This window comes from Andrographis paniculata, unplaced genomic scaffold (assembly GCF_009805555.1).
Source record: "Andrographis paniculata isolate CXL003 unplaced genomic scaffold, ASM980555v1 Contig45END, whole genome shotgun sequence".
Taxonomy (NCBI): Eukaryota; Viridiplantae; Streptophyta; class Magnoliopsida; order Lamiales; family Acanthaceae; genus Andrographis; species Andrographis paniculata.
In genome coordinates this window covers 3,893,855-3,913,168 of record NW_026137579.1, presented here as the reverse complement: position 1 = coordinate 3,913,168, position 19,314 = coordinate 3,893,855, and the positions used below count along the sequence as shown (strand labels likewise).

Here is a 19,314-nt window from a genome sequence, read left to right as displayed (position 1 = left end):
GTCAAATTAAAAACACATATAACAAGTATGCTAAAATTCCAGCATATACAATGGTGAAAACAAGTTTGCAATACATTAGGGGAGCAAGAGATCTGGAATTTATTCATTTATCCAATTCTCATGTACACTCTCTGATATCTGTTGTAGTATGACAGAACTGAGGGTAAAAAAAAAATTATTGCAAAAAATAAATCTCCTTTCTACCAAGCTGAAACCATCTCCTAACTTAGATATGTAGTCCGTATATATTTGGCCTAGATGGACTTTATATATATATACAGACTCAAGAAATAATAAATAAATAATTCTAAAACAAAAGTTCAAGTCATCAACCTTAGCAGCTGAAGTGAACTTGGTCCATCTTTCCTTAACATAAACCTTAATTAAGATTGCCCAACCTCATATCATAGTATGGCTCTTTATATACTTCAGCATATCTAATATTAATAAATTTACTGTGAACATACTCCCTTGTCAGCTAACAAAATGTCAATCGATAGGTACTCGATTCAGTCTGGCTTCCATGCATCTGATAAAATTTTGTTTGATAGCTACACTGTGAGTTGATTCAGTATTGTATCCTCGATTTTGAATGAGATCATGGCTTTAACTAATTTATATAAACTGAAAGCTATTGATGAGAAATCAATTAAAAGTCAGCCATTTAATTTACTTTTAATTTCCTGAACACCAAATGACTATGCTGCATTTGCATGTAACAGTGAAAACAAGTTTGTAATGCTTTCTAGGGAGCAGGAGATCTTGAATTTATTCATATATCCAACTCCCAAATATCGTCGGAAAACATGCTTGCTATTTCCAACATATTACAATCAACTTGGAAACCAGATCGACAAAAATATACTATCTTATATCTTCAGTATGGCACTTCACTTCAGCATGTCTTATAATAACTTTACTATGAACAAGACGCCCTTGATGCCAGGAAAGTAGAAAGGTATATTAATTTAGTGCATCACGCTGGGGGTAACAGCTTGATAAATTAAGATAGCTAACAAACCTTTTCCATAGAAAAAAAATAACCCTTCAATTCAAACATCCAAGTTGTAAAGTTTTGACAATGTCTGAAGCCTGGATCAATTATAGTTTTAAATTGATAAGAGTGATGTAACAATGCAATTCATTAAAATAGAACATCATAGATGTTGCTTTTGAGGGATTTATACATGATTTCTTTAGTTCCTGGTGGGATTGTTACAGCTGCAACTAATTTGCAACTTGAAATTTAGGGTGACATGCACTTGCTGGTGCAGGAATAGCTAGAGCTTCTAAGTTCTGCCTATATATATCATGTTCAGGCGTTGAGAAGATTACCCTTGTGAACGCATCCTAGCTGAAGATAATTTAACTCCAAAGATGCTGAAAACATTTCTTCTGTATCTTCTTGTTCTCAATTTTGTCTGGTTTCACTGTTCACTGGCCGATTCTAATAAAACCAACGCCACCAGACCTCCAGCAACCATCACCCAGGGTGTCAACATAACTAAGCCTGGCTGCAAAAGCAAGTGTGGAAATTTGATCGTTCCATATCCATTTGGCATTGGCGTGGGCTCAGACTGTTCCATAGGTCCGGAATTTGACATCTTCTGCGACACATCTTTCAACCCTCCAAAGCCATTTATGGGAGAATCCTCCAATCTTGAACTCATTGATATATCAGATACCCAAATACGGGCTAAGAACGAGGTGGCTTCGCAGTGTTACAATCCAAGTGGTAATGAGACCAGTTCCTTCGCAATGAACATCACTTTGGTACAGCCGTTCAGCTTGTCTGAATCAAATAAGTTAACAGTAGTAGGATGTGACGATTTTGCAGTAGTGTCCGGGTGGGGTGGGAGTAACATCTCAGTTGCGTGCTTTTCTAGTTGTGGAAAAAAAGAGGATATCTTCGAAGGTGATTGTAGGGGGATTGGATGTTGCCAGGTTTCGATACCACCTGGACTAACGGAAATTTATGGCACGGTTGACAGTTCTGATAATCACACGAATGTATCATCCTTCAACCCTTGCGGTTATGCCTTTCTTGCAGAGCAGGATAGTTTCGTATTCAGTTCAGCAGACCTTAATGACCCGGCGTTTGAAAATAGAACAGTTGAAAATGTCTCAATAGCCATCGACTGGGCGGTGGGGGAGCAAAATTGCTCTGAAGCTCAGAAATCCAAAGATTTTGCGTGTAGGATGAACAGTAACTGCATCAACTCTGACACCAGGCTAGGTGGGTATCGCTGCTTGTGCGCTGAAGGATACGAGGGCAATCCTTATCTTGATCCAGGCTGCAATGGTTACGTTCATAACCTTTTTTCTGTTCTCACTCATGAGCATGGCATTTTTCTGTCATTATTTTTTATAAAATGAGATGAGCTAATTACCGTGATGTGATTTCCTATTTTCCAGACGTCAATGAATGTGAAAAACATCCATGTGGCCGTAATGCTATATGCATCAACACTCCAGGTAGCTACAACTGTTCATGTCCTAATGGATTCTCCGGCAATGCAACTGAAGTTTGTGTCAAACCGCTTTCATCAATTACAGCTTTGAAGTTTTCATTAGGTACACTAACGTCCGCCAGCTTCAATATGGTTGACTTACATCTTTATGCTTAGCTAAAGACTTTTATCTGCAGGTTTTGGCTTTGGCTTGTTGGCGGTGATAATTGGCCTTACTTGGATATTCTTCATCTTCCAGAAGAGGAAACTAATTAAACTCAGACAAAAGTTCTTCCTGCAGAATGGAGGCTTGCTATTGAGACAGCAGTTGTCTTCAAATGAAGGAAGTATGGAATCAGCCAAAATCTTTTCTGCTGAAGAACTTGAGAGGGCCACCAACAATTACGCCGAAGAACACATCCTTGGAAGAGGGGGATATGGAACAGTTTACAAAGGAATTCTCAAAGATCAACGCGTGGTTGCAATCAAGAAATCCAGAATAATGGATGAGGCTCAAATAGAACTCTTCATCAATGAGGTCGTCATTCTGACTCAAATCAATCACAGAAATGTGGTCAAACTCTTGGGGTGTTGTTTAGAAACTGAAGTTCCTTTGCTCGTATATGAATATGTCTCAAATGGTACTCTATTTCACCATATCCACAATAGTGCGAACATGCCTTGGTTTTCTTGGGAAAATCGGCTCAGGATTGCCGCGGAGGCAGCTGGTGCACTTGCCTATCTTCATTCTGCAACAGCAATGCCAGTTATTCACAGAGATGTCAAGTCGCCTAATATATTGCTTGATGAGTCTTACACAGCAAAAATAGCAGATTTTGGGGCATCAAGATTGGTGCCTATTGATCAAACACAGGTGACTACTCTGGTGCAGGGAACATTGGGCTATCTTGATCCTGAATATTTCCACACAAGCCAATTGACAGAGAAGAGCGACGTTTACAGCTTCGGTGTGGTCTTGGCAGAGCTTCTTACTGGGAAAAAACCACTTTCTCCTGAAAACGTTGAGGAAGAAAGAAACCTGTCTACTTACATTGTTTTAGCTGTGAAGGAAAATCGGTTGTTTCAAATAGTGCAACCGAGAGTTCTGCGGGAAGCAAGTACAGAACAGATTGAAGCAATTGGCAAGCTTGTTAAACGATGCCTTAAGTTAAATGGGGAAGAAAGACCAACCATGAAAGAAGTGTCAATGGAATTGGAAAGCTTGAGGAAGTACAAGTTGCATCACAAGGAACAGTTTGAAAGCCCTGTAGAGAACATGGGATTTACAGGGAAGCAAACTGATCTGTACCCTGTTTCACTGGACATCGGTTTCAACACTGGAGACTATTCTGGACAATATACTCTGGACAGCACAAAAATTTTGCCTGCAGTCAATACTCCTCGCTAATGGAACCACCTGAGTATATTTGTTAAGATTTCAATATATGTTGAAGTTTCTTGCACATTTGCTGTGTGATGTGCCTTATTTGAATGGTTTGGATGCTTATTATCATTGTTCTCTTAGTAATGTATCGTGTTTCGAGTTTGATTTGTTTTCGATAAAAACAATTGGAAGTGACTATCAGCTTAGAGTCTTCGCTGTATCATGTTACTTAAGTAAAATAGAAAAATTGTCTAATTGAATGTCGTTTATCCTGTTGAAATAATTTATAATCCAAGAACACTATTAAATTAATTACAGTAAACAGGGTGTTTTGTCTTGACTAGTTAAATTGATAACCTGGTTTACCCTCGCTTTTGAGAAATTTTAGTCCAACCTATCCGCGGTCCAAACACCACTTGAAAAATATTTGGCTAAATATTTAGTAAGGGCATAAACATGGCTCTGAAAATTATTTTTAATTATAAAAGAAATTGTATTTTGTTGCAACTAAAAACGTGTAAGAGGATTTAATTGTAGGATCTTTTGAATGGTCCTTTGCTTCTATTTCCTTATTGTGAAAACCAATGTTTTTCCTAATTTTATTTGTTCATTCTAAACTATTTGTATTGTAATATTTCAGATTCAAATTTTATTCCTTATATACCATTTCCTTATTGTGAACAGCAATGCTTAATGCATGATTTTACGATAGATATAGCATTGACGTTATATACATGAAGATGGTAATATGTTACAACTTACATATATACATATAATTACTGCAATTATAATTACTATATATATTACGAAAGTGGAGATGTGTTAATATTACTGCACATAAATAATTGTTTTGTACTATAATTACTGCAGTTTTGTAATCTGACTCAATAAGATTAATGAGTAGTAGGCACGTGTGAAGTATAAATAGCCAATCGCTCCTCTCACAACACAACAGCATCCATCCATCCATCCTTTCTGCAATAGAGAAAAGATATACAAGTAAAACATGTCTCGGTGGCTATGGCGAACAACAAGATTCTCTGGGTTCTTTTACTCTTTTGACAGGTATATATATATACATACATGAAAAAAAAGAATTAGTAATGATTTATGCTAGTGTGTATATGTGTATACATATACTGATCCATTCATTCAATTATATATATGTAACTAGTGATGGGGGCGAGCAAAAGCATTGTGGAAGTGAAGGGGCAGAAGAAGTGCACAGTGGTGCTGAACAACAAGGGATGCGTTGAGACGCTGTGTGAGGGGCAGTGCTCTAAGCCGTACAATGGCGGCAAGGGCTCCTGAAAAAGCTGAGGAAGAAAGAAACCTATCTACTTACATTGTTTTAGCTGTGAAGGAAAAACGGTTGTTTCAAATAGTGCAACCAAGAGTTCTGCGGGAAGGGACTACAGAACAGATCAAAGCAATTGGCAAGCTTGTTAAACGATGCCTCAAGTTAATTGGGGAGAAAGGCGAACCATGAAAGAAGTGTCGATGGAGTTGGAAAGCTTGAGAAGTACAAGTTGCATCACAGGGAACAGTTTGAAAGCTCTGGAGAAAATAGGGGAATTACAGGGAAGCAAGGTGATCTGTATCCGGTTGTAGTGGTCCCAGGTTTCAACACGGGAGAGTATTCTTGGCAATATTCTCTGGACAGCACCCAATTCTTGCCAGCAATCAATACCCCTAGGTGAGTGGAACCACCTGAGATTATTCACATGTCACATTAGTTTATATATTTTTTTGTCTTTTGCATTGTTTTTTTCTTAGTTTGTGCCTCATAATGTGTGTGATGCATGTATGATTAGTTGTTAATGCTTATTTATCATTGTTGTTTTTCATCTGGATACATTGTACTTCGAGTGTAAATGTGTTATCTGTCTTGAGTGAAAAATATTAAAAGTTACTATTGAATTAAAGAATTTACAGTATTATATGCTATTCAATTACACGTTAAAGTGTTGTCTGATCAATGACAGCACATCAAAGCGGCACCATTGGATTCCATAGTGCAGCCAAGAATTCTGCAAGAAGAAAATATGGAACAGATTGGGGCAGTGAGTCAGCTTGTTCAGAAAAAATTCTCAAGTTAAAACAGGGAAGAAAATCCAACCATGAAATAATTAATTTTCGATGGAATTGGAAATATTGAGGAAATACAAGTTGCATTACACAAAATAGGTTGAAATCCCTATTGTAGCATAGTATAAACTAAAACACAACCTGTTATATATCTTGTTTCAGTTAACTTGATTTTAATTTTGGAACCTATTATTCGGTAAGGTAAGTTGAAATGCATGTTGACTATTAAAGTGGTTGAGGTATATGAATGATAAATTATAATCGTGTGCCACCAATTCGGACCAGATAATGACGTAAGTACACGAGACATTAGTTTTATCTTGGGCTCAAAGGTCTTGGTCAGAATTTAGGTTTGAATTTTGGTGAATGCTAGTTTGATGAAGTCTATTATTTTTTGGGTGTCAAATTGAAACAAAATATTTTATTGAAACCCAAAAATATATATTTTTATGGACAAAAATTATAGTTCAAAAATTGTAATTACATATAAATAATTATTTTGAAATCAAAAAATTCAAATAAATATCATGAATAAATAAATTTGTTTTGACTGTTACCCTAGCCTAAGGTTTAGGCTTAGAATTAAATTCCCACTGCCACATTAATTTTCAACACCATTCTATAGCTCTCCCTTCCTATTTTCCTCTAGGCCTTTATCTCTTCCTCCAAGAGTTTTTTTCATGAGTTTTTCAGAGATATTTCGGGAACTCTTCTTTATATTCAAGTCTTCCGACACAATTTTTTGTTTCCCAACTTTTTGTTTCCTTATTTTAGTTCGTCTGACGAAAGTATGTTTTATTTTTAAGAACGTTAGATCATGAACAGGAGTCACTACCACATTTATTTCAATAATTTATTTTGATTATCAAATTTTATTTTTCGATAATTATTTGATATTTTCATGATATAATAATTAAGGTTTATTTTGTTGAACTAGTCAAAAAAATATGGTCTTTGGTTCTTGGCGATAATTTTGAAAAAAAAAAGATCATATCCATGTTTCCAAGTAAATTTCATATGTATCACCTCTACATGGCACATGTTGCTCTACCTGTTTCTCAAGTATCCCAGGACATGCAACTACTCTTGTTTCCGGTTTACTGCATGAATAGCTAGCTCTGCAAATATTTTACGCACATGGTGTTGTGCAACAGTGTGGCACCCCTTCTTAGTTCTTGAGGAATTTATATGAGCAATCAAACTATACCTGTACATATTTGTGTTCCCTATACCTGCTTACATTGTCACCAAGCGATTGTAAAGCTAAAGAGAACTCAAGCATGGATTCAGTGCCAAAGTCACTGGGTGAAACATGAATTAAGAATTAATGCAACAAGTAATGGTTGTGCTCTGTCAACTGACATGATGTCAACCGATCATCACTTGATTCAGTTTAGCTTCCATCACTTACAGATAGCTAACTGTGAGTTGATTCATTATTATATCCTCAATTTGTGCATTAGGAAAGGCTTTAGCTAATTACTATAAACTGAAAGCGAATGATGAACGACCAATTAAAAGTCAGCCATTTAACTTACAACCTTTAGTTTGAATAAATTGGCGTCTGAGTAATTTATTTCTGTCATGAGTGCACCCAATGTCCACCAATCTATTCATTTTTTTAATTATTTTTTTTATCTCCAAAAAAATATATATTTTGTATATAACAAATAATTCTTACATACTGATTAGTATTATACATATATTACAACTACTTACACACTTAACTACATAAATTTTGTGGATGTAGGAAGTAGTTGATTTGTCGCCCAAAAAAATCTCTTAAAAAAAAAAAAGGAAAGAAAGAAAAGCTGTGCAAATCCTACAAGATTTGTATATGAAGATGAAAACTGGTTTGCAAGGCATTAAGAGTAGAGGACAAATTTACACATCTGACTCCCGAATAAGGTTGTGAACATGCTTGCTTGGTTCAACATGTTACAACCAAATTGGCAACGATATCATGATTACACTGCTGATACCTGAAGTTTGGCACCTCACTTCATCATCTCTAATGCTACTGAGTTTACTGTGAAGATACTCGGGAAAGGAATTAATGCATCACTTTGGACTATGTTTGCAAGGTCACAAGTGAGCTTATAACAGTTAAATTATCCTGATGAGAAAGTGGGGCAAAAGATTAAGGGAAAGAAAAGGAAAAGAAATAAAAATATCAGCGTTCAACAGCTTGACAAATTAAGACAAGACCAAAATAGATAAGAATAACAATGTTGTTCTTTTGATAGTTATAGATGGTGCTGTTTGAGGATTTATACATGATTTATTTAGTTCCTAGTTGGAATATTAGAGGTGCAAATAATTTGCAACTTGAAATTTTTTGACAATGTCTGAAGCCTGGAACAAGTCTAAGATTTTAAATTGATAAGAATGATGTAACAATGCAATTCTTTGGATAGATCATCATAGATTTTGCTCTTGAGGGATTTTTACAAGATTTCGTTAGTTCCTAGTGGGATTGTTTAAAGCTGCAAATAATTTGCAACTTGAAATTAGGGTGACATGCACTTGCTGATGTACGAATAGCTGGAGCTTGAGTTCTGCCTCTATATATACCATGTTCAGTCGTTGAGAAGATTACCCTTGTGAATGCATCCTAGCTGAAGATAATTAATTCCAAAGATGCTGAAAACATTTCCTCTGTATCTTCTTGTTCTCAAGTTTGTCTGGTTTCACTGTTCACTGGCCGATTCTAATAAAACCAGCTCAGCCAGACCTCCAGCAACCATCACCCAGGGTGTCAACATAACTAAGCCTGGCTGCAAATCCAAGTGTGGAAATTTGATCGTTCCATATCCATTTGGCATTGGCGTGGGCTCAGACTGTTCCATAGGTCCGAGATTTGACATCAGCTGCAACACATCTTTCAACCCTCCAAAGCCATTTAAGGGAACATCCAATCTTGAAGTAGTTGATATATTAGACACCCAAATAAGGGTTAAGAACGTGGTGGCTTCAGAGTGTTTCGACCCACGTGGTAATGTGACCAGCGACTATACAATGAGCATCACTTTGCTACCACCCTTTAGCTTGTCTGAAGCAAATAAGTTAACAGTCGTAGGATGCGACGATTTTGCAGTAATGTCCGGATGGGGTGCGAGTAATATCACCGTCGCGTGCACTGCTAGTTGTGGAAAAAAAGAGGATATCTTCGAAGGTGATTGTAAGGGGATTGGATGCTGTCAGGTTTCGATACCAAATGGACTAACGGAAATTTTTGTCACGATGAGAAGTTTTCATAATCACACGAATGTATCGTCCTTCAACCCTTGCGGTTACGCCTTTCTTGCAGAGCAGAATAGCTTCTCATTTGATTCATTAGACCTCAATGACCCAGCGTTTGAAAATAGAACCGTGGAAAATGTCTCAATAGCCATGGACTGGGTGCTGGGGGATCAAAATTGTTCTGAAGCTCAGAAATACAAAGATTTTGCATGTAGGAAGAACAGTAACTGCGTCAACTCTGACACCAGGCTAGGTGGGTATCGTTGCTTCTGCGCTGAAGGATATGAGGGCAATCCTTATCTTGATCCAGGCTGCAATGGTATGTTCATATCTTTTTTCTGTTTTCAGGAGCATGGCATTTTCTTTTATTTGTTTAAGTTTGATGGGCTAACTACTGTGATGTGATTTCCTGATTTTCAGACATCAATGAATGTGAGAAAAACCCATGTGGTCGTAATGCTATATGCACCAATACTCTAGGTAGCTACAAGTGTTCATGTCCTAAAGGATTCTCCGGCAATGGCACTGAAGAAAGACCTTGTGTTAAACCACCTTCATCATCAATTACAGCGTTGAAATTTTCATTAGGTACACTAACGTCCGCCAGCTTCAATATGGTTGACTTACATCTTTATGCTTAACTCAAGATTTATTATCTACAGGTTTTGGCTTTGGCCTTTTGGCAGTGATAATTGGCGTTATTTGGATATTCTTCATCTTCCAGAAGAGGAAACTAATTAGACTCAGACAAAAATTCTTCCTGCAGAATGGAGGCTTACTATTGAGACAGCAGTTGTCTTCTAATGAAGGAAGTATGGAATCAGCCAAAATCTTTTCTGCTGAAGAACTTGAGAGGGCCACCAACAATTACGCCGAAGAACACATCCTTGGAAGAGGGGGATATGGAACAGTTTACAAAGGAATTCTCAAAGATCAGCTCGTGGTTGCAATCAAGAAATCCAGAATAATGGATGAGGCTCAAATAGAACTCTTCATCAATGAGGTCGTCATTCTGACTCAAATCAATCACAGAAATGTGGTCAAACTCTTGGGGTGTTGTTTAGAAACTGAAGTTCCTTTGCTCGTATATGAATATGTCTCAAATGGTACTCTATTTCACCATATCCACAATAGTGCGAACATGCCTTGGTTTTCTTGGGAAAATCGGCTCAGGATTGCCGCGGAGGCAGCTGGTGCACTTGCCTATCTTCATTCTGCAACAGCAATGCCAGTTATTCACAGAGATGTCAAGTCGCCTAATATATTGCTTGATGAGTCTTACACAGCAAAAATAGCAGATTTTGGGGCATCAAGATTGGTGCCTATTGATCAAACACAGGTGACTACTCTGGTGCAGGGAACATTGGGCTATCTTGATCCTGAATATTTCCACACAAGCCAATTGACAGAGAAGAGCGACGTTTACAGCTTCGGTGTGGTCTTGGCAGAGCTTCTTACTGGGAAAAAACCACTTTCTCCTGAAAACGTTGAGGAAGAAAGAAACCTGTCTACTTACATTGTTTTAGCTGTGAAGGAAAATCGGTTGTTTCAAATAGTGCAACCGAGAGTTCTGCGGGAAGCAAGTACAGAACAGATTGAAGCAATTGGCAAGCTTGTTAAACGATGCCTTAAGTTAAATGGGGAAGAAAGACCAACCATGAAAGAAGTGTCAATGGAATTGGAAAGCTTGAGGAAGTACAAGTTGCATCACAAGGAACAGTTTGAAAGCCCTGTAGAGAACATGGGATTTACAGGGAAGCAAACTGATCTGTACCCTGTTTCACTGGACATCGGTTTCAACACTGGAGACTATTCTGGACAATATACTCTGGACAGCACAAAAATTTTGCCTGCAGTCAATACTCCTCGCTAATGGAACCACCTGAGTATATTTGTTAAGATTTCAATATATGTTGAAGTTTCTTGCACATTTGCTGTGTGATGTGCCTTATTTGAATGGTTTGGATGCTTATTATCATTGTTCTCTTAGTAATGTATCGTGTTTCGAGTTTGATTTGTTTTCGATAAAAACAATTGGAAGTGACTATCAGCTTAGAGTCTTTGCTGTATCATGTTACTCAAGTTAAATAGAAAAATTGTCTAATTGAATGTCGTTCATCCTGTTGAAATAATTTATAATCCAAGAACACTATTAAATTAATTACAGTAAACAGGGTGTTTTGTCTTGACTAGTTAAATTGATAACCTGGTTTACCCTCGCTTTTGAGAAATTTTAGTCCAATCTATCCGCGGTCCAAACACCACTTGAAAAATATTTGGCTAAATATTTAGTAAGGGCATAAACATGACTCTGAAAATTATTTTTAATTATAAAAGAAATTGTATTTTGTTGCAACTAAAAACGTGTAAGAGGATTTAATTGTAGGATCTTTTGAATGGTCCTTTGCTTCTATTTCCTTATTGTGAAAACCAATGTTTTTCCTAATTTTATTTGTTCATTCTAAACTATTTGTATTGTAATATTTCAGACTCAAATTTTATTCCTTATATACCATTTCCTTATTGTGAACAGCAATGCTTAATGCATGATTTTACGATAGATATAGCATTGACGTTATATACATGAAGATGGTAATATGTTACAAATTACATATATACATATAATTACTGCTATTATAATTACTATATATATTACGAAAGTGGAGATGTGTTAATATTACTGCACATAAATAATTGTTTTGTACCATAATTACTGCAATTTTGTAATCTGACTCAATAAGATTAATGAGTAGTAGGCAAGTGTGAAGATTACATAGCCAATCGCTCCTCTCACAACACAACAGCATCCATCCATCCATCCTTTCTGCAATAGAGAAAAGATATACAAGTAAAACATGTCTCGGTGGCTATGGCGAACAACAAGATTCTCTGGGTTCTTTTACTCTTTTGACAGGTATATATATACATACATGAAAAACAAGAATTAGTAATGATTTATGCTAGTGTGTATATGTGTATACATATACTGATCCATTCATTCAATTATATATATGTAACTAGCGATGGGGGCGAGCAAAAGCATTGTGGAAGTGAAGGGGCAGAAGAAGTGCACAGTGGTGCTGAACAACAAGGGATGCGTTGAGACGCTGTGTGAGGGGCAGTGCTCTAAGCAGTACAATGGCGGCAAGGGCTCCTCAAAAAGCTGAGGAAGAAAGAAACCTATCTACTTACATTGTTTTAGCTGTGAAGGAAAAACGGTTGTTTCAAATAGTGCAACCAAGAGTTCTCGGGAAGGGACTACAGAACAGATCAAAGCAATTGGCAAGCTTGTTAAACGATGCCTCAAGTTAAATGGGGAGAAAGGCGAACCATGTATATTAAAATTTATGTATTTTATTAGAAAAATATTATAATAAAATAATATTTTTAATATAATTATATTATTCGAAATTATTTTTTCATATGTATAGTTGATATATTATTATTATATTACCCTGATCATTGCCGAATCCCGGCCTAATACTCAAATAATTGGACTCAACTTCAAATAAATAGGTCGGGCTCAGTAGGGTCTCGAGTTTAAGCGAATCTATTGTCGTCCTATAAAATTATTGATATATTTTTAATTTATATTAATAATGAATTAGAGGTTTAATTTGTCAAAATAAATAAAATTTATAAGAGGACAATTATGTCATAGAATATAAAAAATTCAAATCCACAAAATATAAATCCCACCATATTTTACCAACCAAACATAATATGGGATTCCAAATCCTAAATATAATAAATCCCATCACATATAAATGCTATTGTAAAATCACAATCCCACCAAAAAAGTCCATGAACCAAACCGTCCATAAGTTTATTGAAGATGCTGGACAATATTGTCCAGGAGATTTTCCTGGACAATATTCTCTGGACAGCACACACTTCTTTCCGGAAATCAATACTCCTCGCTGAATGGAACTACCTGAGTACATTCAAATGTTGATAGATATGAAGATTTATTGATTTGATTTTTACATTTTTGTTCTCTTATATAGTGCCTGATAAAATTTGTGATGCACCAGATTTGAAGAGTTGTTGATGCTTATTTATCAGTGTTGTATATTTAGTGATGCATTGTGTTGGAGTGTTCTATTTGTAATAAAAATACTGAAAGTGACTATTGGATTACTTTTTGGAGTATTATGTTACCTAGATACACATCAAAGTTTTGTCTAATCAATAATAAGCACATCGAATCTGGGAACATTGGATTGTGTGGTGCAGCGAATAATTCTGTAAGAAAGGAGTACGGAACAGATTCGGGCAATGAGTTGTCAGCTCGTCATGAAATGCTTCAAGTTAAATGGAGAAAAATTTTCAACCATGAATGATGTGTTTGTTAAATTGAAAAGATTGGCGAAGTTATACCAGCTCTTGCTTCCATCATACTGCATAATTAGCTGTGCAAATATATATATATATATCTTTTTATGATGTGAGAACCGCAGCCGCTATTCTTCGAGCGCGCTCTGGTTAAACTCTGCAAACCTAATAGCCTACAAATATTTTACACAAATGGAGTTGTGCATGTGTGTAACATGCCTTACTAGTGCTTGAAGAGTTTATATGAGTGGTCAGATGATTCCTGTATATATATATATATATATATTTGCATTCCCTATATATACCTGTGTATGTCGTCACCATGCGGTTGTAAAAATTAAAGAAACTCAAGCCAGTGAATCTGTGCAAAGTCACTGAAACTCTTCATTAAATATTAAATATTAACAAAGTGAAATTGTGCTGCATCAGCTAACAACATGTCAATCAATCTGTACTTGATTCAGTCTAGCTTCCATCACATATGATAAAATTCTGTTTGACAGCTACACTTAGTTTGATTCAGTATTATATCCTCAATTTGCATGAGATCAAGGCTACTAATTTATATAAACTGAGATGAGCAATCAATTAAAAGTCAGCCATATAGATTGTTTTTGAGTTTCTGAATAAGCAAAGACTACGCTGCATTTGTATAATGTTGGGATAGTGTAACTACGACAATGACATTATAGACTTGAGAAATAAATAGGAATAAGGTTGGATTTATGGTTAATGAATGGAATTAAATTTTTATTCTGTAGGTCACTTGGCAATGTTATATTTTAATTCCTCTTTATATTCATCTTGTCTCATTGTGATTTCACATGAACCTGTCAAATTAAAAACATATATAACAAGTATGCTAAAATTCCAGCATATACAATGGTGAAAACAAGTTTGCAATACATTAGGGGAGCAAGAGATCTCGAATTTATTCATATATCCAATTCTCATGTACACTCTTTGATATCTGTTGTAGTATGACAGAACTGAGGGTAAAAAAAAAAAAAATTATTGCAAAAAATAAGTCTCCTTTCTACCAAGCTGAAACCATCTCCTAACTTAGATATGTAGTCCGTATATATTTGGCCTAGATGGACTTTATATATATATACATAGACTCAAGAAATAATAAATAAATAATTCTAAAACAAAAGTTCAAGTCATCAACCTTAGCAGCTGAAGTGAACTTGGTCCATCTTTCCTTAACATAAACCTTAATTAAGATTGCCCAACCTCATATCATAGTATGGCTCTTTATATACTTCAGCATATCTAATATTAATAAATTTACTGTGAACATACTCCCTTGTCAGCTAACAAAATGTCAATCGATAGGTACTCGATTCAGTCTGGCTTCCATGCATCTGATAAAATTTTGTTTGATAGCTACACTGTGAGTTGATTCAGTATTGTATCCTCAATTTGCATGAGATCATGGCTTTAACTAATTTATATAAACTGAAAGCTATTGATGAGAAATCAATTAAAAGTCAGCCATTTAATTTACTTTTAATTTCCTGAACACCAAATGACTATGCTGCATTTGCATGTAACAGTGAAAACAAGTTTGCAATTCTTTCTAGGGAGCAGGAGATCTTGAATTTATTCATATATCCAACTCCCAAATATCGTCGGAAAACATGCTTGCTATTTCCAACATATTACAATCGACTTGGAAACCAGATCGACGAAAATATACTATCTTATATCTTCAGTATGGCACTTCACTTCAGCATGACTTATAATAACTTTACGGTGAACAGACGCCCTAGATGCCAGGAAAGTAGAAAGGGTATATTAATTTAGTGCATCACGCTGGGTGTAACAGCTTGATAAATTAAGATAGCTAACAAACCTTTTCCATAGAAAAAAATTAACCCTTCAATTCAAACATCCAAGTTGTAAAGTTTTGACAATGTCTGAAGCCTGGATCAATTATTGTTTTAAATTGATAAGAGTGATGTAACAATGCAATTCATTGAATAGAACATCATAGATGTTGCTTTTGAGGGATTTATACATGATTTCTTTAGTTCCTGGTGGGATTGTTACAGCTGCAACTAATTTACAACTTGAAATTTAGGGTGACATGCAATTGCTGGTGCAGGAATAGCTAGAGCTTCTAAGTTCTGCCTATATATATCATGTTCCGGCGTTGAGAAGATTACCCTTGTGAATGCATCCTAGCTGAAGATAATTTAATTCCAAAGATGCTGAAAACATTTCTTCTGTATCTTCTTGTTCTCAATTTTGTCTGGTTTCACTGTTCACTGACCGATTGTAATAAAACCAACGCAGCCAGACCTCCAGCAACCATCACCCAGGGTGTCAACATAACTAAGCCTGGCTGCAAAAGCAAGTGTGGAAATTTGATCGTTCCATATCCATTTGGCATTGGCGTGGGCTCAGACTGTTCCATAGGTCCGAGCTTTGACATCAGCTGCAACACATCTTTCAACCCTCCAAAGCCATTTAAGGGAACATCCAATCTTGAAGTCATTGATATATCAGATACCCAGATACGGGCTAAGAACGTGGTGGCTTCGCAGTGTTACAATCTAAGTGGTAATGAGACCAGGTCCGTCGCAATGAGCATCACTTTGGTACAGCCGTTCAGCTTGTCTGAATCAAATAAGTTAACAGTAGTAGGATGTGACGATTTTGCAGTAGTGTCCGGGTGGGGTGGGAGTAACATCACAGTTGCGTGCTTTTCTAGTTGTGGAAAAAAAGAGGATATCTTCGAAGGTGATTGTAGGGGGATTGGATGTTGCCAGGTTTCGATACCACCAGGACTAACGGAAATTTATGGCTCGGCTTGGAGTTCTTATAATCACACGAATGTATCATCCTTCAACCCTTGCGGTTATGCCTTTCTTGCAGAGCAGGATAGTTTCGTATTCAGTTCAGCAGACCTTAATGACCCGGCGTTTGAAAATAGAATCGTTGAAAATGTCTCAATAGCCATCGACTGGGCGGTGGGGGAGCAAAATTGCTCTGAAGCTCAGAAATCCAAAGATTTTGCGTGTAGGATGAACAGTAACTGCATCAACTCTGACACCAGGCTAGGTGGGTATCGCTGCTTGTGCGCTGAAGGATACGAGGGCAATCCTTATCTTGATCCAGGCTGCAATGGTATGTTCATAACCTTTTTTATGTTCTCGCTCATGAGCATGGCATTTTTCTGTCATTATTTTTTATAAAGTGAGATGAGCTAATTACCGTGATGTGATTTCCTATTTTCCAGACGTTAATGAATGTGAAAAACATCCATGTGGCCGTAATGCTATATGCATCAACACTCCAGGTAGCTACAACTGTTCATGTCCTAATGGATTCTCCGGCAATGCAACTGAAGTTTGTGTCAAACCGCTTTCATCAATTACAGCTTTGAAGTTTTCATTAGGTACACTAACGTCCGCCAGCTTCAATATGGTTGACTTACATCTTTATGCTTAGCTCAAGACTTTTATCTGCAGGTTTTGGCTTTGGCTTGTTGGCGGTGATAATTGGCCTTACTTGGATATTCTTCATCTTCCAGAAGAGGAAACTAATTAAACTCAGACAAAAGTTCTTCCTGCAGAATGGAGGCTTGCTATTGAGACAGCAGTTGTCTTCTAATGAAGGAAGTATGGAATCAGCCAAAATCTTTTCTGCTGAAGAACTTGAGAGGGCCACCAACAATTACGCCGAAGAACACATCCTTGGAAGAGGGGGATATGGAACAGTTTACAAAGGAATTCTCAAAGATCAACGCGTGGTTGCAATCAAGAAATCCAGAATAATGGATGAGGCTCAAATAGAACTCTTCATCAATGAGGTTGTCATTCTGACTCAAATCAATCACAGAAATGTGGTCAAACTCTTGGGGTGTTGTTTAGAAACTGAAGTTCCTTTGCTCGTATATGAATATGTCTCAAATGGTACTCTATTTGACCATATCCACAATAGTGCGAACATGCCTTGGTTTACTTGGGAAATTCGGCTAAGGATTGCCGCGGAGGCAGCTGGCGCACTTGCCTATCTTCATTCTGCAACCGCAATGCCAGTTATTCACAGAGATGTCAAGTCGCCTAATATATTGCTTGATGAGTCTTACACAGCAAAAATAGCAGATTTTGGGGCATCAAGATTGGTGCCTATTGATCAAACACAGGTGACTACTCTGGTGCAGGGAACATTGGGCTATCTTGATCCTGAATATTTCCACACAAGCCAATTGACAGAGAAGAGCGACGTTTACAGCTTCGGTGTGGTCTTGGCAGAGCTTCTTACTGGGAAAAAACCACTTTCTCCTGAAAAAGTTGAGGAAGAAAGAAACCTGTCTACTTACATTGTTTTAGCTGTGAAGGAAAATCGGTTGTTTCAAATAGTGCAACCGAGAGTTCTGCGGGAAGCAAGTACAGAACAGATTGAAGCAATTGGCAAGCTTGTTAAACGATGCCTTAAGTTAAATGGGGAAGAAAGACCAACCATGAAAGAAGTGTCAATGGAATTGGAAAGCTTGAGGAAGTACAAGTTGCATCACAAGGAACAGTTTGAAAGCCCTGTAGAGAACATGGGATTTACAGGGAAGCAAACTGATCTGTACCCTGTTTCACTGGACATCGGTTTCAACACTGGAGACTATTCTGGACAATATACTCTGGACAGCACAAAGTTTTTGCCTGCAGTCAATACTCCTCGCTAATGGAACCACTTGAGTATATTTGTTAAGATTTCAATATATGTTGAAGTTTCTTGCACATTTGCTGTGTGATGTGCCTTATTTGAAGTGGTTTGGATGCTTGTTATCATTGTTCTCTTAGTAATGTATCGTGTTTCGAGTTTGATTTGTTTTTGATAAAAACAATTGGAAGTGACTATCAGCTTAGAGTCTTCGCTGTATCATGTTACTCAAGTAAAATAGAAAAATTTTCTAATTGAATGTCGTTCATCCTGTTGAAATAATTTATAATCCAAGAACACTATTAAATTAATTACAGTAGAAGGGTGTTTTGTCTTGACTAGTTAAATTGATAACCTGGTTTACCCTCGCTTTTGAGAAATTTTAGTCCAACCTATCCGCGGTCCAAACATCACTTGAAAAATATTTGGCTAAATATTTAGTAAGGGCATAAAAATGACTCTGAAAATTGTTTTTAATTATAAAAGAAATTGTATTTTTTTTTAAACTAAAAACGTGTAAGAGGATTTAATTGTAGGATCTTTTGAATGATCCTTTCCTTCTATTTTCTTATTGTTAAAAGCAATGTTTTTCCTAATTTTATTTGTTTATTCTAAACTACTATTTGTATTAATATTTCAGATTCAAATTTTATTCCTTATATACCATTTTCTTATTGTGAACAGCAATGCTTAATGCATGATTTTACGATAGATATAGCATTGATGTTATATACATGAAGATGGTAATATGTTACAAATTACATATATAAATATAATTACTGCAATTATAATTACTATATACATTACGAAAGTGGAGATGTGTTAATATTACTGCACATAAATGATTGTTTTGTACTATAATTACTGCAGTTTTGTAATCTGACTCAATAAGATTAATGAGTAGTAGGCATGTGTGAAGTATAAATAGCCAATCGCTCCTCTCACAACACAACAGCATCCATCCATCCATCCTTTCTGCAATAGAGAATAGATATACAAGTAAAAGATGTCTCGGTGGCTATGGCGAACAACAAGATTCTCTGGGTTCTTTTACTCTTTTGACAGGTATATATATACATGCATGAAGAACAATAATTAGTAATGATTTATGCTAGTGTGTATATATATACTGATTCATTCATTCAA

The 19,314-nt window shown here is 36.4% G+C and overlaps 1 protein-coding gene, 1 long non-coding RNA gene and 1 pseudogene across 2 annotated transcripts; all 3 read left to right on the top strand.

The window, feature by feature from the left end:
* The first annotated feature begins 1,349 nt into the window (after positions 1 to 1,349).
* On the top strand, positions 1,350 to 18,396 carry LOC127251579 (uncharacterized). The gene is made up of 6 exons (XM_051275316.1): positions 1,350 to 2,302; positions 9,586 to 9,753; positions 9,828 to 11,033; positions 15,667 to 16,635; positions 16,748 to 16,906; positions 16,980 to 18,396. Exons 1-6 carry the CDS (start codon positions 1,378 to 1,380, stop codon positions 18,188 to 18,190), a joined length of 4,638 nt encoding a protein of 1,545 aa, XP_051131273.1. The 5' UTR covers positions 1,350 to 1,377; the 3' UTR covers positions 18,191 to 18,396.
* Positions 2,422 to 4,019, top strand: LOC127252027 (wall-associated receptor kinase-like 10; annotated as a pseudogene).
* LOC127251793 (uncharacterized) lies at positions 4,792 to 5,762 on the top strand. The gene is made up of 2 exons (XR_007838968.1): positions 4,792 to 4,899; positions 5,009 to 5,762. It is a non-coding gene; the product is annotated as an uncharacterized LOC127251793 (long non-coding RNA).
* Positions 18,397 to 19,314: the final 918 nt, after the last annotated feature.

Excerpts from the sequence above, each read along its gene's own strand:
- LOC127251579 (XM_051275316.1), top strand. The coding sequence starts at position 1,378 with ATGCTGAAAACATTTCTTCTGTATCTTCTTGTTCTCAATTTTGTCTGG. Across the intron at positions 2,303-9,585 it reads TCTTGATCCAGGCTGCAATG|ACATCAATGAATGTGAGAAA; the intron begins GTTACGTTCATA and ends CCTGATTTTCAG. Across the intron at positions 9,754-9,827 it reads AGCGTTGAAATTTTCATTAG|GTTTTGGCTTTGGCCTTTTG; the intron begins GTACACTAACGT and ends TATTATCTACAG.